The sequence below is a fragment of the Erythrolamprus reginae genome, chromosome 1 (genome assembly GCF_031021105.1).
Source record: "Erythrolamprus reginae isolate rEryReg1 chromosome 1, rEryReg1.hap1, whole genome shotgun sequence".
Classification (NCBI taxonomy): Eukaryota; Metazoa; Chordata; class Lepidosauria; order Squamata; family Dipsadidae; genus Erythrolamprus; species Erythrolamprus reginae.
In genome coordinates, this window is record NC_091950.1 from 1,236,886 (window position 1) to 1,263,193 (window position 26,308).

Genomic DNA, 26,308 nt, shown 5'->3' on the forward strand with positions numbered 1-26,308 from the left:
ACACCCACAAGTTCATCACGAGGACCCATCCGGTTGCAGGAATTTCATCAACCTCCTCCTTACATCTGCTGGTACAGAAAAAAGGATGGCCTTGGACTTCATGAAAGGAATTTGTTGTGTCTAGTAACTTACCTTCTCATGCAACTACCCTTCCCAATGACCATGATACTATTCTACTGTAGGAGGCCAAAGTCTATAACTCCAAATGATGGCCTGACACATCAAAATATGATTTTAAACCTTGCTAATCAAACCCTCCTCTATTTTTAGCACCTTGCAAACAGGGGTGGGTTTTAATTTTTTTTTACTGCTGGTCCTGTGGGCATGGTTTATTTTGTGGGTGTGGCTTGATAATCATGTGACAGTGAGTGTAGCTTCATGAGCATGTGACTGGGTGGGCATGGCTTTGTGGTCATGGGATTGGGTGGGCATAGCTGGGCGGTCATGTGACTGGGAGGTCATGGCCAACCTGACATCACTCAGGTCAAGGGTTAGAATTAGGATTAGGGTGCCTGGCCTCTCCTGACCTATTTATTATGTAATACTGAACATCCAAAATATACTATTTAATCCTATGTTCTTTCTTTCTTTCTTCTCTCTCTCTTTTCTTTCCTTCTTTTTCTTTTTTCTTTTTCCTTTATTTTTCTTGTCTCTCTCTCTCCTTTCTTATTTCTTCCATTCTCTTTCTTTCTCCCTTTCTATGTCTCTTTATCTTCCTTCCTTCCTTTCTTTCTTTCTCTCTTCCTCCCTCCCTTCCTCCCTTCCTTCCTGTCTTTTTTCTTTCTTTCTTGCCACTCTCTCTTTTCAATACTTTATATGAGCCCTATGTTCCACCCATCATAAATGGATGGCTTCAGATTTTAAAACAGTTTAAAAAAAAATAAAAATACATTAACCTTGTCAGTATCTTCATTTTGACAAATTTTTCCTTACCAGGAAAATCTAAGCATTAATCAGTTTCAAATTAATCCTATTTTTAAAAATAAGAGATGAAGTGATAACACTGATAGAATAAATTTCTGCAGGTGAAAAATTGTCAGTTTCAAATTGTAATAATGGATGGAGTTGACAAAGTGTGGTGCTACATATCCCTATGTAAATTTCACTCACATTAATTGAAAGGGACACTCTTTTTCTCATTTAAGTTTATGGAAAGTAACCGAAGGGCTTGACAGAAGGTACAGCATAGCAACAGAACTTATACTTATATACTGCTTTAAGTTTGTTTGTTTGTTGGTTGGTTTGTTTGTTTTATTTATTTATTTATTTTTATGTATGTATGTATGTATGTATGTATGTATGTATGTATGTATGTATGTATGTATGTTGGGGGTTGACACCACAGAGTCTGGTAATGAGTTCCACGCTTTGACAATTCGATGGCTAAAGTCATATTTTTTTACAGTCAAGTTTGGAGTGGTTAATATTAAGTTTGAATCTGTTGTGTGCTCTTGCGTTGTTGTGGTTGAAGCTGAAGTAGTCATTGACCGGTAGGATGTTGCAGCATATGATCTTGTGGGCAATACTTAAATCGTGTTTTAGGCGCCGTAGTTCTAAGCTTTCTAGGATTGCAAGTCTAGTTTCGTAGGGTATTCTGTTCCAAGTGGAGGAGATCCAGTTTCATGTAGGTCAAATACCCAACTTCCCCTTGATTCTGAAATCTATATGCACTAGGGATTAACAAGAGAGAAAATTGTTTTTCTCATTCTGGTGTGTAAATGAAATATATTGCTGAGTGGATAGGAGGATTCTTTCCCTTTGCAATTATCAAAAGAGTAATTCATAATGCATCCCTCTGGATTTCTGCCCCACAAATTATTTCAGAATAAAACCTGCTTTGAAAACATATGTTCTCCACTAGGTGGCAGGATCTGTGAAATTACCTTGACTTGTGTTGAAAAGAGTCATTCCTGGGTTTGTTGAGACTCAGCTGTCCTTACTTTTTGCCTTGTTCATGCATGTAATTCAGCTTCTGCATGAACCTTGGTTTATAATTTAGAAGGGATAAGAATGACTGGGCTGCCTCTCCTGCTGCTGCTCTTCTGCCTCTTTCCTCCAACTACTGCTAAGAGGAGGCAAACCGCTTGTGTGTTGAGGAATTTGTTCAAGCCTAAAGGAAGGCAGCACTATTACAGACCTGGTGATTTCATTATTGGTGGGAATTTACCAATGAGGACTCTTATGAACTTCAGGGTCGCTAATTTTCAGAAGGAACCATTTGGGCTTCCTTATAATACTTTGTAAGTTTCACCTGGCAGGAAAAAAATGCATTAAACATTTGCTGTGTCAAGGATTTATTTATTCATTTATTTTATTAGATTTATAGACCACCCTTCTTGCAGACTCAGAATTCAGGGCCTCCTTTCAGAAATCTCTGGTCCACTATTGTCCTAATGTAGTTCTTGCCTTTGATCATAAAGTAGGCTCAAATGCTAAATCATTCCAGAATTCTATATCAGGAAGACGATAGACTCCATAAAAAGTGAGGAACAACAAAACTGAAGTTGTGCTGGCTTTTTAAAAAAGTTGACAGTATTCATTTGGATAGAAAGTCATAGTAGAAAAAATATAGAAAAACCTAATCATTTTTCATTGTCGGGCATTCTAATAAGATCAGTTTTGTATTGTGATGACCAGTTCATTATAGTAGAAAAAAAAATGATACACTATAAATTTTGCACATAAGAGCAAAAAAGAAGATTAGGTGGGTGGAGGCCAAAACTTACACAGAATGTTTAACAGGAATTGGGTTATGTCTAGTCTAATGAACAGAAGGAGTGGGGTTAGGATTTGGGGCTACTTAAAAGACAAAGGGATCGAACTATTTTCCAAAGGACCAAGATAAGAAACAATAAAAGAAAAGCAATTTAAAACTAAGGAAAACAAAGTAATTAACCAATCGTATAGCTTGCCTTTCTCCTGTGTCACTAAGCCATGCAATTTTAATCAAAGAGCATCAATGAAAAAAAAACCTCAATAAAATATGGGATTATGGCTAGGACACACACTTTTTTCTCGGTAATGTTCCCAATGGTTTCTTTACTACAGACCCACACTCAAGAAGTATCAGCACTTCCTGGCTTTAGTGTTTGCTGTCACAGAGATCAACAAAGATTTGATTCTCCTGCCCAACATCACACTGGGCTTTCAGATTTGTGAGAATGATCATATAGAGAGGAGGATATCTTTAATCAGCCTCTCCTTGCTCTCCACATGGGGCCAGATGGTTCCTGGTTATAAATGTGACAGGCAGGACCTTCTGCTCTCTGTCATTGGAGGTGACCATGCCAAATCCTCAAGGCAGATGGCCTCCACCTTCAGCATCTACAAGGTCCCACAGGTAAGGGGGATCCATTGGATGTAGTATGGTGTGGACAAGGGACAGAAAAACAAGGGTGAAAATGATGTTATTGAAGGGGATAACCTATAGCTGAATTCATTTTTACAATTTATGTTTCAATATCTATAACCCCAACAAACTAATAATGAAATAATTCTGAAATGCTGTACTTGCCAGGAAGAATTACTGTATTTTTGGAGTATTAAATGCATCTTTTTCTTCCCTAAAAGAGGCTGATAATTTGGGTGCATTTTATATTCTGAATGTAGCTTTCCCCCCCAGCCCTAACTAGCTGCTAACAATTGTCCCAGCTCTTACCTCGCAGGCTCGTTCATTGTTTCTCTGTCCGAAGAATGTTTTCCAAGCCCTAAGTCTTTGCAGGGTTTTTTTCATTGCTCTAACTTGCTCAGAATAATTTATTTATTTATTTATTTATTACTTAGATTTGTATGCCGCCCCTCTCCGAAGACTCGGGGCGGCTCACAACATGTAAAAAACAAATCATAAGCAATCAGACAAATTTAAAATATTTAAATATTTAAAAAACCCCATATGCTAACAGTCACACACACAGACATACCATGCATAAATTAAACGTGCCCAGGGGGAGATGTTTCAGTTCCCCCATGCCTGACGGCAAAGGTGGGTTTTAAGGAGTTTACAGAAGGCAGGAAGAGTAGGGGCAGTTCTAATCTCCGGGGGGAGTTGGTTCCAGAGGGCCGGGGCCGCCACAGAGAAGGCTCTTCCCCTGGGGCCCGCCAACCGACATTGTTTAGTTGACGGGACCCGGAGAAGGCCCACTCTGTGGGACCTAATCGGTCGCTGGGATTCGTGCGGCAGGAGGCGGTCTCGGAGATATTCTGGTCCGATGCCATGAAGGGCTTTAAAGGTCATAACCAACACTTTGAATTGTGACCGGAAATTGATCGGCAACCAATGCAGACTGCGGAGTGATGGTGAAACATGGGCATACCTAGGTAGGCCCATGACTGCTCTCGCAGCTGCATTTTGCACGATCTGAAGTTTCCGAACACTTTTCAAAGGTAGCCCCATGTAGAGAGCATTACAGTAGTCGAACCTCGAGGTGATGAGGGCATGAGTGACTGTGAGCAATGAGTCCCGGTCCAGATAGGGCCGCAACTGGTGCACCAGGCGAACCTGGGCAAACGCCCCCCTCGCCACAGCTGAAAGATGTTGTTCTAATGTGAGCTGTGGATCGAGGAGGACGCCCAAGTTGCGGACCCTCTCCGAGGGGGTCAATAATTCCCCCCCCCAGGGTGATGGACGGACAGATGGGATTGTCCTTGGGAGGCAGAACCCACAGCCACTCCGTCTTATCCGGGTTGAGCTTGAGTCTGTTGACACCCATCCAGGCCCCAACAGCCTCCAGGCACCGGCACATCACTTCCACCACTTCGTTGACTGGGCATGGGGTGGAGATGTAAAGCTGGGTATCATCCGCATATTGATGATACCTCACCCCATGTCCTTGGATGATCTCACCCAGCGGTTTCATGTAGATGTTGAATAGCAGGGGGGAGAGGACCGACCCCTGAGGTACCCCACAAGGGAGAAACCTAGGAGTCGACCTCTGGCCCCCCACTAACACCGACTGCGACCGGCCAGAGAGGTAGGAAGAGAACCACTGAAGGACAGTGCCTCCCACTCCCAACCCCTCCAGCCGGTGCAGAAGGATACCATGGTCGATGGTATCGAAAGCCGCTGAGAGGTCAAGGAGCACCAGGACAGAGGATAAACCCCTGTCCCGGGCCCGCCAGAGATCATCCATCAACGCGACCAAAGCGGTTTCCGTGCTGTAACCGGCCCTGAAACCCGACTGCTGGGGACCTAGATAATCGGCTTCTTCCAAGGACCGCTGGAGCTGGAGTGCCACCACCTTCTCGACAACCTTCCCCATAAAGGGAAGGTTGGAGACTGGACGATAGTTGTTAAGTACGGCTGGGTCCAGGGAGGGCCTCTTGAGGAGGGGGCGCACAAGCGCTTCTTTATAGAGTGATGGAAAAACTCCCCTCCCCAAGGAAGCGTTGGTAATCTCCTGGGCCCAGCTCCGTGTCACCTCCCTGCTGGCCGAAACCAACCAGGAGGGACACGGATCCAGTAAACAGGTGGCGGAACTCACAGCTCCAATGGCCTTGTCCACTTCATCAGGTGTCACCAGATCAAACTCTTCCCAGACAGGTGGACAAGTACGTGCCCCAGTCACCTCGACTGACTCGTTGTCAGTCGACTCTGTTTTACAATTGGAGTCGAGGTCGGCCCGGATCTGAGCGACTTTATCAGCGAAAAACGTGTTAAACTCCTCGGCACTACTCTGCAAGGGCTCCCCAACTCCCCCCTGGTTAAGAAGGGAGCGGGTCACCCTAAACAGAGCGGCCGGGCGGGATTCCGCTGATGCAATCAAGGCGGCATGGTACGCGCATCTTGCCGCCTTGAGCGCCACTTTGTAAGTCTTAATAAAAGCTCTTACAAGTGTTCGATCGGATTCAGACCTACTCTTCCTCCATCGCTTCTCTAGACGTCTCTTTTGGCGTTTCAACTCCCGGAGCTCCTCGTTGAACCATGGGGCTCTACGGGGTCTAGCGCCATGGAGAGGTCGCAAAGGCGCAATCCGGTCAAGAGCCCCCGCTGCAGCCCTGTTCCAGGCCTCCGCGAGAGACTCCGCCGAACTGTGGACGAGTGCCTCTGGAATAACCCCAAGCGCCGTCTGAAAGCCCTCTGGGTCCATCAGGCGCCTGGGGCGGAACATCTTCATTGGTTCCGCCTCCCTGCGGGGGAGGATTGGAGCCAGGAAGTCAAGCCGTAGTAGGAAATGGTCTGACCATGACAAAGGCAACACTTCTAAGCCCCTTAGTCTCAGACCATTACTCAATTGCTCGGAAAGGAATACCATGTCAGGTGCGTGCCCTCCCTCGTGAGTCGGACCCTGAACTACTTGAGTCAGGTCCACGGCTGTCATGGTGGCCATGAACTCCTGTGCCAACCCAGAGGTTTCGCCGAGTGACGGCAGATTGAAGTCCCCCAAGACAATAAGTCTGGGGAACTCTACCGCCAACCCGGCTACCTCCTCGAGTAGCACAGGCAGGGCTTTTGACACGCAGCTGGGAGGCAGGTACGTGAGGAATAAGCCCACCTGAACTCCTAAGTCCAACTTCATCAAGAGAGACTCGCAACCCGCTATTTCCGGAGCAATGAGTCTACGCAGGCAAAGGCTCTCCCTGGCTACAATAGCCACTCCTCCCCCCCTCCCCTGGGGTCGCGGTTGATGCCATATCTGAAACCCGGCTGGGCAAATTTCAGAGAGAGGAACACCTCCCTCCGGGCCCAGCCAGGTTTCAGTAATACATGCCAGGTCGGCCTCCTCATCCAGGATCAAATCCCGGATGAGGAGAGCTTTATTAACCACCGACCTGGCATTCAACAGCAGCAACCTGAGCCCAGGGCCAGAGTTACACTCATCACCAGTACCCAAGGTTGGGCTCACAGAGCCAGAACAGGGGACCGTTATTAAGCAACGGTCCCTCGTTCCCCTGGAACGGCTAACTCTGTGGCCCCCGCCATATCTGCCTCTCCCCAGCAACACTGGAATATTCCGACCCTCTGCCACCCCAGAGATCGGTGCCCCTCCCTCTCCCGTCTCCCGGGCGTCAGGTGGGCCAAATCTATCATTCACACTACTATCAATCAACTCATCCATACTATAACCCCCCCACCCCCACCCACCCAGTCATACCAGTCATTCCATTCATACCCATAAGTATACGTACCCCAGTCACTCATTATATAAAACCCCAATTATGTTAAAAACAATTAAATTGATAGCAATATAAAAATAGCAATTAAAAACAATATTAATATTAAAACACTATTAAAAACTGAATAAAATAACAATAAAAATACAGAGAATACAAACATAGGTAATAATGACTGGTTCAATTCGCTTAGGAAATCCGGTCAGCAGCAACTAATAAAGTGCTAAAGTTCTCAAAGTGCCAAGTTTCCCAAAGTGTCAAGTTTTTCAAGTGCCAAGTTTTTCAAAGTGCCAAGTTCCTCAAAAGTGCCAATTTTCTCAAAGTGCCAAGTTCTCAGGGGCAGAGGTTATTCAAAAATCAGGGATCATTCATCATCTCTCTCTCTCCCCCCCTTCCAGACTAGGGAGGGGGGCGTCCATGTCTGTAAAACTCTCCCACCACCAGACCTTGATCTACCAGTCCTCCTCCCTTGGTCTCCTTTCAATCTCCTCTCTCCTATTGCAATGGTCGGTCCTCCGTCCGCCAGGTCTTCTCCAGCGCCGAGCGCACCCACCTCACAGCTGCTCGGCGTCTCGGTCTGCCTGGCTGTCAAGTTCGCTCGCTCCACAGCGGCCGCCATCTTCCGAGCCCCAGCTGATCGAGGCTCCCAGCCCTCAACTCTCCCACAGCAAAACCAAGGAGAGGACGCCACACAGGAACCGGACACCGAGACAAGGAACTTCCAACTCACTAAACATGCACACAGGCGTTCAAACCAATACAAAATCACCTATATTATTGTTGTTATCACCGTAGTCCAGCGGAGCAGCGGCATCCCTCCTTCATTCCCACTGCTCCGCCGGAACCGGAAAAGAAAAAGAAAAAAAAAAGAAAAAAAGAAAAGAAAAATAAGTTTCTTTCAAGCCCTTACCAGAACATTTTCAGCTTTTACCCACTTGCAAGCTCTTTCATTGTTACTGTCTGCTAAGAATGTTTTCCAAGTCCTATGTCTTTGCAGGGTCCCCCCCCATTGGTCTAACCCACTCCAAATGTTTCTTTCCAGCCTTAACCAGGTGCTAATGATGTTTCCAGATCTTACCCACTTGCAAGCTCTTACATTGTTACTCTCTGCTAAGAATGTTTTCCAAGCCCTATGTCTTTGCAGGGTTTCTCCCCCCTCCCCCAAATTTGGTCTATTTTGCTCCAAATGTTTCTTTCCAGCCCTAACCAAGTGCTAACAATGTTTCCAGCTCTTACCTGCTTGCAAGCTCCTTCAGTGTTACTCTCTGCAAAGAATATTTTCCAAGCTCTAAGTCTTTGCATATTTTTTTCATTGCTCTACTTGCTCTGAATGTTTCTTTTCATGTGCTAATGATGTCCCCAGCTCTTACTGGATTGCAAGCTCTTTCATTGTTACTCTCTCGAAATACAGTTTTTTAAAAAAAGCCCTAATCAGGGGATAAAATAATGTACTGAAGTTGACCAGACTAAAGAGGCTAGCCAGATGAAAGAATCTGGTAAGCAGATTCTTTTCCCTATCTCCCACCCTATATATATATATATATATATATATATATATATATATGTTAAATGTTTATAGCTGGAATTTTTAAAATTAAGGGAGACCAGGATAGATCTATTTCGGCCTTATTAGGCCTCATCAGCTGGCCACACCCATTCTTTTACTGGGATTCGATCTGGGAAGCTTCTGCATTGTAAAGCAGAGAGCTAGCAATTAGACCCATCCGATCTGAATCCATCCAGCTTTGTACCAGGGAGGGGTATATGTTTTTTCTTATGTCGGATGACCCTGGTATATTTCCAAGGAACGTCACAGCTCCTCTTTTTTTGCCTATAGGCCCAGCCCAGGGCCACTGCAAGGCAGTAATATATCTATAGCCGACAAACTATATTTTGTATGTGTTAAATGTTTATAGCTGGAATTTTTAAAATTAAGGGAGACCAGGATAGATCTATTTCGGCCTTATTAGGCCTCATCAGCTGGCCACACCCATTCTTTTACTGGGATTCGATCTGGGAAGCTTCTGCATTGTAAAGCAGAGAGCTAGCAATTAGACCCATCCGATCTGAATCCATCCAGCTTTGTACCAGGGAGGGGTATATGTTTTTTCTTATGTCGGATGACCCTGGTATATTTCCAAGGAACGTCACAGCTCCTCTTTTTTTGCCTATAGGCCCAGCCCAGGGCCACTGCAAGGCAGTAATATATCTATAGCCGACAAACTATATTTTGTATGTGTTAAATGTTTATAGCTGGAATTTTTAAAATTAAGGGAGACCAGGATAGATCTATTTCGGCCTTATTAGGCCTCATCAGCTGGCCACACCCATTCTTTTACTGGGATTCGATCTGGGAAGCTTCTGCATTGTAAAGCAGAGAGCTAGCAATTAGACCCATCCGATCTGAATCCATCCAGCTTTGTACCAGGGAGGGGTATATGTTTTTTCTTATGTCGGATGACCCTGGTATATTTCCAAGGAACGTCACAGCTCCTCTTTTTTTGCCTATAGGCCCAGCCCAGGGCCACTGCAAGGCAGTAATATATCTATAGCCGACAAACTATATTTTGTATGTGTTAAATGTTTATAGCTGGAATTTTTAAAATTAAGGGAGACCAGGATAGATCTATTTCGGCCTTATTAGGCCTCATCAGCTGGCCACACCCATTCTTTTACTGGGATTCGATCTGGGAAGCTTCTGCATTGTAAAGCAGAGAGCTAGCAATTAGACCCATCCGATCTGAATCCATCCAGCTTTGTACCAGGGAGGGGTATATGTTTTTTCTTATGTCGGATGACCCTGGTATATTTCCAAGGAACGTCACAGCTCCTCTTTTTTTGCCTATAGGCCCAGCCCAGGGCCACTGCAAGGCAGTAATATATCTATAGCCGACAAACTATATTTTGTATGTGTTAAATGTTTATAGCTGGAATTTTTAAAATTAAGGGAGACCAGGATAGATCTATTTCGGCCTTATTAGGCCTCATCAGCTGGCCACACCCATTCTTTTACTGGGATTCGATCTGGGAAGCTTCTGCATTGTAAAGCAGAGAGCTAGCAATTAGACCCATCCGATCTGAATCCATCCAGCTTTGTACCAGGGAGGGGTATATGTTTTTTCTTATGTCGGATGACCCTGGTATATTTCCAAGGAACGTCACAGCTCCTCCTCCCTGGTACAAAGCTGGATGGATTCAGATCGGATGGGTCTAATTGCTAGCTCTCTGCTTTACAATGCAGAAGCTTCCCAGATCGAATCCCAGTAAAAGAATGGGTGTGGCCAGCTGATGAGGCCTAATAAGGCCGAAATAGATCTATCCTGGTCTCCCTTAATTTTAAAAATTCCAGCTATAAACATTTAACACATACAAAATATAGTTTGTCGGCTATAGATATATTACTGCCTTGCAGTGGCCCTGGGCTGGGCCTATAGGCAAAAAAAGAGGAGCTGTGACGTTCCTTGGAAATATACCAGGGTCATCCGACATAAGAAAAAACATATACCCCTCCCTGGTACAAAGCTGGATGGATTCAGATCGGATGGGTCTAATTGCTAGCTCTCTGCTTTACAATGCAGAAGCTTCCCAGATCGAATCCCAGTAAAAGAATGGGTGTGGCCAGCTGATGAGGCCTAATAAGGCCGAAATAGATCTATCCTGGTCTCCCTTAATTTTAAAAATTCCAGCTATAAACATTTAACACATACAAAATATAGTTTGTCGGCTATAGATATATTACTGCCTTGCAGTGGCCCTGGGCTGGGCCTATAGGCAAAAAAAGAGGAGCTGTGACGTTCCTTGGAAATATACCAGGGTCATCCGACATAAGAAAAAACATATACCCCTCCCTGGTACAAAGCTGGATGGATTCAGATCGGATGGGTCTAATTGCTAGCTCTCTGCTTTACAATGCAGAAGCTTCCCAGATCGAATCCCAGTAAAAGAATGGGTGTGGCCAGCTGATGAGGCCTAATAAGGCCGAAATAGATCTATCCTGGTCTCCCTTAATTTTAAAAATTCCAGCTATAAACATTTAACACATACAAAATATAGTTTGTCGGCTATAGATATATTACTGCCTTGCAGTGGCCCTGGGCTGGGCCTATAGGCAAAAAAAGAGGAGCTGTGACGTTCCTTGGAAATATACCAGGGTCATCCGACATAAGAAAAAACATATACCCCTCCCTGGTACAAAGCTGGATGGATTCAGATCGGATGGGTCTAATTGCTAGCTCTCTGCTTTACAATGCAGAAGCTTCCCAGATCGAATCCCAGTAAAAGAATGGGTGTGGCCAGCTGATGAGGCCTAATAAGGCCGAAATAGATCTATCCTGGTCTCCCTTAATTTTAAAAATTCCAGCTATAAACATTTAACACATACAAAATATAGTTTGTCGGCTATAGATATATTACTGCCTTGCAGTGGCCCTGGGCTGGGCCTATAGGCAAAAAAAGAGGAGCTGTGACGTTCCTTGGAAATATACCAGGGTCATCCGACATAAGAAAAAACATATACCCCTCCCTGGTACAAAGCTGGATGGATTCAGATCGGATGGGTCTAATTGCTAGCTCTCTGCTTTACAATGCAGAAGCTTCCCAGATCGAATCCCAGTAAAAGAATGGGTGTGGCCAGCTGATGAGGCCTAATAAGGCCGAAATAGATCTATCCTGGTCTCCCTTAATTTTAAAAAAAATTCCAGCTATAAACATTTAACACATACAAAATATAGTTTGTCGGCTATAGATATATTACTGCCTTGCAGTGGCCCTGGGCTGGGCCTATAGGCAAAAAAAGAGGAGCTGTGACGTTCCTTGGAAATATACCAGGGTCATCCGACATAAGAAAAAACATATACCCCTCCCTGGTACAAAGCTGGATGGATTCAGATCGGATGGGTCTAATTGCTAGCTCTCTGCTTTACAATGCAGAAGCTTCCCAGATCGAATCCCAGTAAAAGAATGGGTGTGGCCAGCTGATGAGGCCTAATAAGGCCGAAATAGATCTATCCTGGTCTCCCTTAATTTTAAAAATTCCAGCTATAAACATTTAACACATACAAAATATAGTTTGTCGGCTATAGATATATTACTGCCTTGCAGTGGCCCTGGGCTGGGCCTATAGGCAAAAAAAGAGGAGCTGTGACGTTCCTTGGAAATATACCAGGGTCATCCGACATAAGAAAAAACATATACCCCTCCCTGGTACAAAGCTGGATGGATTCAGATCGGATGGGTCTAATTGCTAGCTCTCTGCTTTACAATGCAGAAGCTTCCCAGATCGAATCCCAGTAAAAGAATGGGTGTGGCCAGCTGATGAGGCCTAATAAGGCCGAAATAGATCTATCCTGGTCTCCCTTAATTTTAAAAATTCCAGCTATAAACATTTAACACATACAAAATATAGTTTGTCGGCTATAGATATATTACTGCCTTGCAGTGGCCCTGGGCTGGGCCTATAGGCAAAAAAAGAGGAGCTGTGACGTTCCTTGGAAATATACCAGGGTCATCCGACATAAGAAAAAACATATACCCCTCCCTGGTACAAAGCTGGATGGATTCAGATCGGATGGGTCTAATTGCTAGCTCTCTGCTTTACAATGCAGAAGCTTCCCAGATCGAATCCCAGTAAAAGAATGGGTGTGGCCAGCTGATGAGGCCTAATAAGGCCGAAATAGATCTATCCTGGTCTCCCTTAATTTTAAAAATTCCAGCTATAAACATTTAACACATACAAAATATAGTTTGTCGGCTATAGATATATTACTGCCTTGCAGTGGCCCTGGGCTGGGCCTATAGGCAAAAAAAGAGGAGCTGTGACGTTCCTTGGAAATATACCAGGGTCATCCGACATAAGAAAAAACATATACCCCTCCCTGGTACAAAGCTGGATGGATTCAGATCGGATGGGTCTAATTGCTAGCTCTCTGCTTTACAATGCAGAAGCTTCCCAGATCGAATCCCAGTAAAAGAATGGGTGTGGCCAGCTGATGAGGCCTAATAAGGCCGAAATAGATCTATCCTGGTCTCCCTTAATTTTAAAAATTCCAGCTATAAACATTTAACACATACAAAATATAGTTTGTCGGCTATAGATATATTACTGCCTTGCAGTGGCCCTGGGCTGGGCCTATAGGCAAAAAAAGAGGAGCTGTGACGTTCCTTGGAAATATACCAGGGTCATCCGACATAAGAAAAAACATATACCCCTCCCTGGTACAAAGCTGGATGGATTCAGATCGGATGGGTCTAATTGCTAGCTCTCTGCTTTACAATGCAGAAGCTTCCCAGATCGAATCCCAGTAAAAGAATGGGTGTGGCCAGCTGATGAGGCCTAATAAGGCCGAAATAGATCTATCCTGGTCTCCCTTAATTTTAAAAATTCCAGCTATAAACATTTAACACATACAAAATATAGTTTGTCGGCTATAGATATATTACTGCCTTGCAGTGGCCCTGGGCTGGGCCTATAGGCAAAAAAAGAGGAGCTGTGACGTTCCTTGGAAATATACCAGGGTCATCCGACATAAGAAAAAACATATACCCCTCCCTGGTACAAAGCTGGATGGATTCAGATCGGATGGGTCTAATTGCTAGCTCTCTGCTTTACAATGCAGAAGCTTCCCAGATCGAATCCCAGTAAAAGAATGGGTGTGGCCAGCTGATGAGGCCTAATAAGGCCGAAATAGATCTATCCTGGTCTCCCTTAATTTTAAAAATTCCAGCTATAAACATTTAACACATACAAAATATAGTTTGTCGGCTATAGATATATTACTGCCTTGCAGTGGCCCTGGGCTGGGCCTATAGGCAAAAAAAGAGGAGCTGTGACGTTCCTTGGAAATATACCAGGGTCATCCGACATAAGAAAAAACATATACCCCTCCCTGGTACAAAGCTGGATGGATTCAGATCGGATGGGTCTAATTGCTAGCTCTCTGCTTTACAATGCAGAAGCTTCCCAGATCGAATCCCAGTAAAAGAATGGGTGTGGCCAGCTGATGAGGCCTAATAAGGCCGAAATAGATCTATCCTGGTCTCCCTTAATTTTAAAAATTCCAGCTATAAACATTTAACACATACAAAATATAGTTTGTCGGCTATAGATATATTACTGCCTTGCAGTGGCCCTGGGCTGGGCCTATAGGCAAAAAAAGAGGAGCTGTGACGTTCCTTGGAAATATACCAGGGTCATCCGACATAAGAAAAAACATATACCCCTCCCTGGTACAAAGCTGGATGGATTCAGATCGGATGGGTCTAATTGCTAGCTCTCTGCTTTACAATGCAGAAGCTTCCCAGATCGAATCCCAGTAAAAGAATGGGTGTGGCCAGCTGATGAGGCCTAATAAGGCCGAAATAGATCTATCCTGGTCTCCCTTAATTTTAAAAATTCCAGCTATAAACATTTAACACATACAAAATATAGTTTGTCGGCTATAGATATATTACTGCCTTGCAGTGGCCCTGGGCTGGGCCTATAGGCAAAAAAAGAGGAGCTGTGACGTTCCTTGGAAATATACCAGGGTCATCCGACATAAGAAAAAACATATACCCCTCCCTGGTACAAAGCTGGATGGATTCAGATCGGATGGGTCTAATTGCTAGCTCTCTGCTTTACAATGCAGAAGCTTCCCAGATCGAATCCCAGTAAAAGAATGGGTGTGGCCAGCTGATGAGGCCTAATAAGGCCGAAATAGATCTATCCTGGTCTCCCTTAATTTTAAAAATTCCAGCTATAAACATTTAACACATACAAAATATAGTTTGTCGGCTATAGATATATTACTGCCTTGCAGTGGCCCTGGGCTGGGCCTATAGGCAAAAAAAGAGGAGCTGTGACGTTCCTTGGAAATATACCAGGGTCATCCGACATAAGAAAAAACATATACCCCTCCCTGGTACAAAGCTGGATGGATTCAGATCGGATGGGTCTAATTGCTAGCTCTCTGCTTTACAATGCAGAAGCTTCCCAGATCGAATCCCAGTAAAAGAATGGGTGTGGCCAGCTGATGAGGCCTAATAAGGCCGAAATAGATCTATCCTGGTCTCCCTTAATTTTAAAAATTCCAGCTATAAACATTTAACACATACAAAATATAGTTTGTCGGCTATAGATATATTACTGCCTTGCAGTGGCCCTGGGCTGGGCCTATAGGCAAAAAAAGAGGAGCTGTGACGTTCCTTGGAAATATACCAGGGTCATCCGACATAAGAAAAAACATATACCCCTCCCTGGTACAAAGCTGGATGGATTCAGATCGGATGGGTCTAATTGCTAGCTCTCTGCTTTACAATGCAGAAGCTTCCCAGATCGAATCCCAGTAAAAGAATGGGTGTGGCCAGCTGATGAGGCCTAATAAGGCCGAAATAGATCTATCCTGGTCTCCCTTAATTTTAAAAATTCCAGCTATAAACATTTAACACATACAAAATATAGTTTGTCGGCTATAGATATATTACTGCCTTGCAGTGGCCCTGGGCTGGGCCTATAGGCAAAAAAAGAGGAGCTGTGACGTTCCTTGGAAATATACCAGGGTCATCCGACATAAGAAAAAACATATACCCCTCCCTGGTACAAAGCTGGATGGATTCAGATCGGATGGGTCTAATTGCTAGCTCTCTGCTTTACAATGCAGAAGCTTCCCAGATCGAATCCCAGTAAAAGAATGGGTGTGGCCAGCTGATGAGGCCTAATAAGGCCGAAATAGATCTATCCTGGTCTCCCTTAATTTTAAAAATTCCAGCTATAAACATTTAACACATACAAAATATAGTTTGTCGGCTATAGATATATTACTGCCTTGCAGTGGCCCTGGGCTGGGCCTATAGGCAAAAAAAGAGGAGCTGTGACGTTCCTTGGAAATATACCAGGGTCATCCGACATAAGAAAAAACATATACCCCTCCCTGGTACAAAGCTGGATGGATTCAGATCGGATGGGTCTAATTGCTAGCTCTCTGCTTTACAATGCAGAAGCTTCCCAGATCGAATCCCAGTAAAAGAATGGGTGTGGCCAGCTGATGAGGCCTAATAAGGCCGAAATAGATCTATCCTGGTCTCCCTTAATTTTAAAAATTCCAGCTATAAACATTTAACACATACAAAATATAGTTTGTCGGCTATAGATATATTACTGCCTTGCAGTGGCCCTGGGCTGGGCCTATAGGCAAAAAAAGAGGAGCTGTGACGTTCCTTGGAAATATACCAGGGTCATCCGACATAAGAAAAAACATATATATATATATATATATATATATATATATATATATATATATACCAGATTCTTTCATCTGGCTAGCCTCTTTCAAAAGTCCAAATTCATAATTATTAGAAGGATTGAATGGTGATTTTTATGAAGTGTTTTTTTTTGTTTAAGGCTGGTTTTGTTTAAGGCCTACCAGAAATTTGGAAACCAGCCTTAAACAAAAAAAAACACTTCATAAAAATCACCATTCAATCCTTCTAATAATTATGAATTTGGACTTTTGAAATTTGGAAACCAGCCTTAAACAAAAAACACTTCATAAAATCACCATGTCAATCCTTCTAATAATTATGATTACACCAACTAATCAGATCACTGAAACATAATCACCCAATCTATTTGCTACATTCAAACCAAATCTCCACCCCCACACTATACACTAGGAAGAAATGACAGTTGCAGACATTCCATTTTACAACAGCACGAAGCTTGGAAACTTCAGCCTGATGATGGTGGATGTGATTTCACCGAAACGTCGCATAAACATGCAAAATATTACACAGGGCAAAACCCGAACTCAGAACAATCTACATACATATACCCGTGAAAATTTACGAAAACAAATATATATATATATATATATATATATATATATATATATATATATATATATATATATTGTTCTGTCTGGGTTTTCCCAGACCTCCACACCCACTGAAAAAACAGCCAGACACTCTGGTAAAATCCAAAAGTAATTTATAGCAGGAAAAAATAAGCATAAAGGAAGACCTGTCTTCACAGCAGACAGGTTACAATACTTTACAACAGGGTCCTGATGTCCAGTCAATTCCAAAAGCTTCTTGCTGGCACACCCCCCCAAGGTTTCAAGAGTCCAAGGCACAAACCAGGATTGTAGCCACCAAAGTTCACAGACAGGTCTCACGAATCTCCAAGATAAAACTCCACAAGCCAGGAAGGGTGGGGCCACCTTTTATCCTTTCCCAAGAGCACCACACCCAAACCCAGCTGCAACCACTAATGCTGGTAATACCTAGCCAACTGCGTTCTTCTCTCGTTAGCTCTCCTCTGTCGCATATCTATGAAGTCACTAGCATCTTCCCCCAGGGAATCCAGGCTGCTTGCTGGGGAGAGCTCCCCCTGGTGGAACTCTGGCTGTCCTTCATCTTCAGCCTGGGATTCAGCTTCTTCGTCAGTCTGCCCCTCCTGGTCCTCAGCCTCTGAGCTGGACAACGACAGCAAATCAGCCATTCCCGGAGGGGTCCCAGGCTGAACCACAACATATATATATATATATATATATATATATATATATATATATATATATATATATATATATATATATATATGAATGAATGAATGAATGAATGAATGAATGAATGAATGAATGAATGAATGAATGAATGAATGAATAAATAAATAAATAAATAGCATCTTATACCCCAGTGGGTCTCATACTCTGAAAAATATGGAAATTTCAGACTTTCAAAAATGTTTAGCCAGCATTTCATTGTAATTTTTACCTCTATCAGGTTAACTATTTATTCTCTTTGACATGTCACAACCAGACAAAATATGTCACTATTCTTCCTAGGAAGAGAAGGCACTTAAGCTTGTTAATTGAACCATGTCTGCCTGAATGGTAAGTTTAAAAAAACAACAACATGCGAAGTCAGCACAATACTTTGTTTTGAAAGAGAAATCTCCCTTTCTCTAGCTCGGTGTTGGCTTTGAGTTTCCTCAGGAATACTGACCAGTTTATCCTTCCTTCTTCCGGATTAATCCCAGTGACTTTCCTCAATGTGTGGGTTTAGTTCAGCTGCTCCTGTATTTCCAGTGGAACTGGGTTGGGCTTGGGACCTCTGAAGATGACAGTGGAGAACATTTCATTTCAACTCTGATGCCAATGCTGAAGGAGAAGGAGATCTGCCTGGCCTTTATCAAAAGTTTGAACACTATAAATGGAATAATTGCATTTATGAAATTCCTTTTGGAAATTGTACGGAAAGCTGAAGTCATTATTGTGTTTGGAGAATCCACTAATACTGTAAGGTTTTTGTCATATCTGAAAGTTTCTGTAATATCTTTGAAGTTACCACTTCAAAATGTTTGGATCCTAACATCTCACTGGAAATTTGCTATGCAGGGAAACATTGCTGAAAGTGCAAAGTCTTTGCATGGGGCTTTGCAGTTTAGGGAAAATGCTGGGGATATTTCAGAATTCCGCTACTTCCTCCTGTCTTTATATCATTTGATCAAAGAAGAGGACACCATTCTCCTGTATTGGTGGGAAACACTCTTTGATTGCCGTATCCCAAACCAGGCAAGGTCCTTCCAAAAGGAGAAGAAAAATGTACAGGAAAAGAGATTTTACAAGATATTCCAGATTTTATTTTTGAAATGAGCATGACAGGTGAAAGTTACAGTATCTATAATGCCATTTATGCAGTGGCACATGCATTGCATGCAATTTACAACACAAGAGGCCAACCAACTGTGCTAAAGCTTGGAAAAAGGATCTCAAATGTGGAGCCATGGCAGGTAATCTCTGTGACATTTTATCCAGTTCACCGATCCATAGAGAAGAAGCTTCTCATATGCATTTCTTGAAATCATATAAAGGGATATCATATCATATCATCTCTGAACATCTCCCTCCATCTCTTTTTCTCCCTCTCAGCTTTCTTTCTCTTTTTCCCTCTCTGTGTCTTTCTCTATTTCTCTCTCTCCCTTTCTCTCCACATACCACTCTCTCCCTACCTCATGTCTTTCTTTCTCCCATCTCTCTCTTTCTCCCCCTCTTCCTCTTATCTTTGTGCATGCTGAGTAACCATAACGAGCCCTGGTTTCTCTTCGGGTGACTCTCCATCCCCTCTCCCTGGCTGGTTGTGGCATGTCCAGGGAGACTCTCCTCAAGGTACAAAGATAAATGCAGAGGGTGAGTGGCTGCTCATATAAGGAGAGGTTTTAGGCATGGCTTCTCTCCTGCCCTAAGGATCCAGCCATTGCCCTGCCATGTCCCATTCCATCCTGTCCCCTTCCACCTCTTCGGCTTAGCAGGGAGGGTGTGATCACTAGGAAGCAAATATTGCCTTATGCACAAAGTGACATGAAGGCAGCTACATTGCCTTGCTACGAGAAGAGAAGTAGTAGGAGGTGGGTCACCAGAGCAAAGGCACCCTTAGCCACCTTGAGTGCTTTGGAATTGGGTGGCATCGAAGTTCAATAAATAAATAAACCTTTGCTTCCTCCCACTTTGGGCTGGAGCTTATGCCCACCCTGCTTGGGCTGAAGAGCTGTGGGTTGGGGGGACAAGATGGGACATGGCAAGGTAATGGCCAGATCCTTAGAGCAGGAGAGAAGTTGCATCCTTAAGCAAGCAGCAGACCACTGCCTGCCCTCCACACGCAACGTTGCTGCACTTGGTACTCACTTGAGGGTCTCCCCATGGATGTGCAGACTCCTGGCCCCACCAAAGCTGTGTTGTGCTATCATGAGGTGAGCAAGGAGGGGGTGTCATTTCAGATCAATATGATAATGGTTGCATTTTATTGTTGTAAGCCACCCAGAGTCGTTTGGGTGTGGGCAGCATTCAAATGTAAACAAACAAACAAACAAACAAAAATTGACAGGCAGACAGACAGGCAGAAAGATAGACAGACAGGCAGGCAAACAAACAAACAAGAAGGATGGTTCAACAGGACAGTTGAAATCCCAAAGAGTATATCAGCAGAACCTTCTCCGATTACCTCTGCATGTAACCTGAACAAATAAAAAGATGTTCAGCTCCATTCCTTTTAATCCTCTTTTATGTTTCTATGAACTAGCATCCTGTGTGACTCCACCTTATATGTTTACTTCTGTGTTTCTTCTAACATGCTTAACACAATAGAAAAGAATAGGAAATAGAATAGAATAGAATTGATTAGAATAGGGTAGGATAGAACAGAACAGAATAGAATAGAATAGAATAGAATACTTTATTGGTCTTTGATTGGAGACAAAAGGAATTTGTCTTTGGTGCATATGCTCTCAGTATACATAAAAGAAAAAATACCTTTGTCAAGAATCATGGTTAAAGATTGTCATAGGGGTCAAAAAAGCAATCAGGAAACAATATTAAGAAAAATATTAAGAAAAAAAGCAACAAGTTTTGGTCATACAGTCATAAGTAGGAGGAGATGGGTGATAGGAATGATGAGAAAAAAACTAGTAGTAATAGAAGTGCAGACTTAGTAAATAGTTTGACAGTGTTGAGGGAATTATTTATTTAGCAGAGTGATGGCATTTGGGGGAAAAACTGCTCTTGTGTCTAGTTGTCTTGGTGTGTGCTGCTTTGTAGTGACGTTTTGAGAGTAGGAGTTGAAACAGTTCATGTCCAGGATGCAAGGGGTCAATAAATATTTTAACAGACCTCTTTTTGACTCATGCAATATATAGGTCCTCAATGAAAGACAGATTGGCAGCATTTTTTTTCTGCAATTCTGATTATCCTCTGAAGTCTGTGTTGGTCTTGTTGGGTTGCAGAACTGAACCAGACAGTTATAGAGGTGCAGATGACAGACTCAATGATTCCACTGTAGAACTGGGTCAGCAGCTCCTTGGGCAGTTTGTGTTTCCTGAGTTGGTGCAGAAAAGAACATTCTTTGTTGTGCTTTTTGATGAGGTTTTTGATGTTAAATGACATTTTTATGTCTTAAGATATGATAGAACCTAGAAATTGGAAGGTCTCTACTGTTTGTACTGTGTTGTCTAGTATTGTAAGAGGTGGTAGGATGGGAGAGTTTCTCCTAAAGTCTACCACCATTTCTATGGTTTTCAGGTGTTCAGTTCCAGATTGTTCTGGTCTCACAGAACAACTGGTCTGTAGTCATTCAGTTCTTTGATGGAATCTTCTTTAGCAATGGGATGATAGTAGAGCATTTGAAATAAGAAGGAACATAGCACATCTCCAGTGAATAAGGGAATTGGACAGGACCTTGGAAGTCTTCTAGTCCAAACCACTATTCAAGCAGAAAAGTTTATACCATTTCAGACAAAGGTTTTCCAACTTCTACTTAAAAATCTCCAGGGATAGAGCACTCATAACGTCTGGGGGCAAGTCATTCATTTAAAACCATCATTTGTTTAAAACTGGCGACGGGGAAGCCAAAATACAAATACCTAGTGGTAAACAGAATATTTTGTATTGCTGACATGTAGATGTACACTTGAGACAAAAATTATAAAAGTCATGATGTCTTACCACTGTAAACTATTCACAGCTGCATTACTGTTACTATTAGTCTTTTCATCGTTCCTAGCATCCATCTCCTTCCACTCATGACTGTATGTCCGTAACTTGCTGCTTGCATCCCTTTGATTTATATTAATATTGATTACTTCTGGATTGCTTATTTGTATTAGATGACAATTATTAAGTGTTGTACCTCATACTTCTTGACATATTTTCTTTTATGTACATTGAGAGCATATGAGCCGATGTGACACAGCAGGTAGAGTGCTGTACTGCAGGCCACTAAAGCTGACTGTAGATCTGTAGGTCAGCAGTTCAAATTTAATTACTGACTCAAGGTTGACTCAGCCTTCCATCCTTCTGAGGTGGGTCAAATGAGGACCCGGATTGTGGTGGCAATAAGCTGGCTCTGTTAAAAAGTGGTATTGCTAACATGTTGTAAGCCGCCCAGAATCTAAGGAGAATGTCCAAAAAAATTGAATGAATGAATGATGAATAAATGAATACATGAATACATGAATACATGAATACATGAATGAATGAATGAATGAATGAATGAATGAATGAATGAATGAATGAAATAAATATCCACCCAAGATGAATTCCTTGTGTGTCCAATTGGGGAATGGGACCATCCCAGAATGGGGGGAACTCCACTCCTGTAGCGGAAATGGAGCTGAGGGCACAGCCCCATTACTGCCGGGTGTGATTCCGCTAAAAAATTTTACCTGCAAAAAAAACGGAAGCAAAAAACCTTGGAAATCTCACCCACAGAAATCGTTGCACAAGATTCAGCTTCTGCACTTGCACCAAAGCCAAATCCAGTGCTGGGAACATGCACGCTCCCCCTGTTTGGGTAGCATTGGGAAGGTGGCCTGCCCCTGGTCCAATCACAGTTGGCCAATAAAGAATTATATTCTATTCTGTTCTGTTCTATTCTATTCTAATTTCTGCCATTCAGCTAATTACTCCAATTTATGAAGATCTCTTTTCTTTCAGATTCTTGCCAATTTGAGAAATGTCCACTTCAACAACAGTGCTGGAGATGAAATCTCCTTCTCACAAGTTGGAATGAGAACTGCTCGTTATGATCTCGTCAACTGGGTTGTCCAACCCAATAAATCTTTAGTCCCTGTGAAAGTTGGGCAAAGGGATCCCAGGGCTGCCCCAGGCCAGGATTTCACTATTAACTCTGATGCGATCATCTGGGCCTCAAAGGTGAGCCAGAAGGAAATGTTTTAAATTCAGAAAAAGAATCCCTCTCTCCTAGAGATGCTGAACATCCTTCTAAGGCAACGGTCCTTAAATGTGGCAAATTTAAGACCTGTGGACATCAAAAACCAAGAATTCTCCAGCCAGCATAGCTAGAACACCTGTTCTAAGGTGAAAACGGGTATATAGATGCAGAAATTTGGAATTTGAAATTGGGTGATTTACTTACATTTGAGGTTCAAATAATAATAATAATTAATAATAATTTGTGAAACCTTTAACAATGAGTGGGAATGAAAAGAGCTTCTGCTCGGAACCAGGATGCTATTAGATCAGGCAGAGATTTCCATGGACCATACCTGTTCAGTTGGATCTTAAATGTTTTTTAAATTTATTAGATTTGTCATGAATTGTTTAATTGTATGCTGTGGGCCGCCCCGAGTCTACTGAGAGGGGCGGCATACAAATCAAATCAAATCAAATCAAATCAAACCAAACCAAACCAAACCAAACCAAACCAAACCAAACCAAATCAAATAAATAAATAAATAAATAAACAAACCTTATCATTCTTTGTTTTAGCAAAGTTGTAACTCAATTTAGCAAAACTTCCTTTGTACTTGAAGTTTCAATATTCATCCATTGGTGAGTCACTACTGCCACTTACCTGAATCTCCTAGGAGCTTTTCATGATTTCTGTTAGACCTTTGTGAACTATTTGTAATGATAACATTCTCAACAAGAAAAGAGCAATACAGAAATGAATAAATGTAGGATCTTCATTGCACAGGCCACCTCTAACACTTCTCTTTTCTCCTTTAGAAGGCGCCGTTTGCCAGGTGTGGAAAGAAGAGGTGCCATGCAGGAGAGAGGAGACAGGTTCCAGAGGGCCAGCCCATTTGCTGCTACCAATGTGCCCCTTGTCCAGAAGGAACCATCTCAAATGAGACAGGTAGAGCACTTGTCATATGCAGATCTTCCAGGATCTAGGACGGGCGTTGGCAACCTTAAAATATCAGAGCCATTTGACCCTATTTTCCAGAGAAAACAAAACACTCGGAATCACAAAACCTGGATGGGCATGGCCAACTTCACATCACTCCCACCAAGATGCATCCCCCCACAGCTATGCCCACCTAGGTTTTGTGGGTCTGATCTCAATTTGAAAAAGTTGTCTATCTCTTTCTCTCTCTCCATCTCTTTTTCTCCCTCTCAGTTTTCTTTCTCTCTTTCCTTCTCCCTGTCTTTCTCTATTTCTCTCTCTCCCTTTCTCTCCACACACCACTCTCTCCCTCCCTCATGTCTTTCTTTCTCCCATCTCTCTCTTTCTCCTCCTCTTCCTCTTATCTTTGTGCATGCTGAGTAACCATAACTAGCCCTGGTTTCTCTTCAGGTGTCTCTCCATCCCCTCTCCCTGGCTAGCTGTGGCATGTCCAGGGAGACCCTCCTCAAGGTGCAAAGGCAAACACAGAGGGTGAGTGGCTGCTCATATAAGGAGAGGTTTTAGGCATGGCTTCTCTCCTGCCCTAAGGATCTGGCCATTGCCTTGCCATGTCCCATTCCATGCCATCCCCCTCCACGTCTTTGGCTTAGCAAGGAGGGTGTGATCACTAGGAAGCGAATAATGTCTTACACACAAATGTGGCAGGAAGACAGCTACATTACCTTGCTATGCCCCGCCACCCAGAATGAGAGGAATAGGAGTGGGAGGTGGGTCGCCTGAGCAAAGCACCTTTAGCTGCCTTGAGTCCTTCAGGATTGGGTGGCATAGAAGTTGAATAAATAAATAAAACTTTGCTTGATGATACTGAAATCCTTACATAAAAATTCTTAATTTCAGATGCAGCCCAGTGTGATCCCTGCCCAGAAGACAAATATCCCAACAAGGAGAAGGACCAATGCATTGCCAAGAAGATCCACTTCCTTAGCTATCAAGAGACCCTGGGTTATACTTTGGCTTCTCTAGCTCTTTTCCTTTCTCTGATCACATCTGCAGTACTGGTGGTTTTCCGTAAACATCATGAAACACCAATAGTCAAGGCCAACAACCGAGATCTCACCTATATCCTCCTGGTCTCCCTCCTGCTCTGCTTCCTCTGCTCCTTCCTCTTCATTGGTCAACCCAGGAAGCTCACTTGTCTATTCCGACAAACTGCCTTTGCCATTTTCTTTTCTCTAGTGGTTTCCTCTGTGCTGGCAAAAACAGTCATGGTGGTTCTGGCCTTCATGGCTACCAAACCAGGGAACAGGGCAAGGAAATTCTTAGGAAAACCACTGACCAATTCCATTATCTTAGCCTTTCCCCTGGTCCAAGCAGTTCTTTGTGCCATCTGGCTGATAACCTCTCCCCCATTTCCCAACTTGGACTTCCACTCCTTGGAAGGAGAGACCATCTTGGAATGTCAGGAAGGCTCAATTTCCATGTTCTACACAGTCCTAGCCTACCTAGGTTTTCTGGCTTTCGTGAGTTTTATTATAGCCTTTCTGGCTAGGAAATTGCCTGATAGCTTTAACGAAGCCACATTCATTACTTTTAGCATGCTGGTCTTTTGCAGTGTTTGGATCACATTCCTCCCCACTTATTTGAGCACTAAAGGGAAGTCCATGGTGGCCATGGAGATCTTCTCCATCTTGGCCTCTGGGGCCGGTCTCTTGGTTTGCATATTTTTTTCCAAATGCTACATTATACTACTGAGGCCCCAATTGAATTGCAGAGATAATATAATGAGGCAAAAAACCCTCTGATTTATGTCTCTGGTTTCTGTGGGGACAGGGAACTTTATTTTAATATTTATATATATTAAAGAAGTGGATATTAGTTTCCAGTATTATTGTTTCACACTTCATTTATTTTAGCCAAAAGAGTTTTTCAAAAGTGTTTCTAACATGATTGTTTTCCTAAATCCCTCAGGCTTTGCTGAGTTTCCTACTAACTTTTTCATTTAATTCTTTATTAGAATATTTAAATTTAAATGAGCTACATTTTTTACTCTCTATTAAATAAACTACAGAAACATAATTTATTTATAAAGAAGATCATGTGATAATCATGTGATAATTGATTAACATTGGAATTTTTAACCTTTTTATCCATTTCAAATATTATGAAGAAGAAAGGTTGGATAGAGGAAAGTGAGGAAGAAGGTATAAGAATAAATGGAGTAAATCATGACTTGTTCATTATTAAATATGGGGGAAAGCACAATGGCTTAGACATTTGTTAATTGTGAAGGCATATGTCTGTGTACTTTTATATAAAGGTAAAGTTATGTTATCTAAGGACTCAAGTCATACCCACCAATGTTCCATATAACTGATTAAACATATTTGTGTTATGTATTTATAATCTATAATTTAATAGATGTAATATATTATATTATATTATATTATATATTAATATATAGTGTAATATATTATATTATATTATATATTAATATATAGTGTAATATATGTAATATATTATATTTAATATTTGTGTGTCTCAATATTTATATATATATATGTCACATGGTGTTTTTTTGCTGAAT

At 42.5% G+C, this 26,308-nt stretch overlaps 1 protein-coding gene across 1 annotated transcript; it reads left to right on the top strand.

Moving 5' to 3' along the window:
- Positions 1–2,010: 2,010 nt before the first annotated feature.
- Positions 2,011–25,526, top strand: LOC139158159 (vomeronasal type-2 receptor 26-like). Its single transcript, XM_070735577.1, has 5 exons — positions 2,011–2,240; positions 3,049–3,340; positions 22,569–22,787; positions 23,604–23,733; positions 24,622–25,526. The coding sequence occupies exons 1-5, from the start codon at positions 2,011–2,013 to the stop codon at positions 25,524–25,526; spliced, it is 1,776 nt and encodes a 591-aa protein (XP_070591678.1).
- The last annotated feature ends 782 nt before the right edge of the window (positions 25,527–26,308 follow it).

Coding starts and splice junctions, on each gene's coding strand:
- LOC139158159 (XM_070735577.1), top strand. CDS start 2,011: ATGACTGGGCTGCCTCTCCTGCTGCTGCTCTTCTGCCTCTTTCCTCCA. Junction 3,341..22,568: donor GCATCTACAAGGTCCCACAG/GTAAGGGGGATC, acceptor CTTTTCTTTCAG/ATTCTTGCCAATTTGAGAAA. Junction 23,734..24,621: donor AACCATCTCAAATGAGACAG/GTAGAGCACTTG, acceptor TCTTAATTTCAG/ATGCAGCCCAGTGTGATCCC.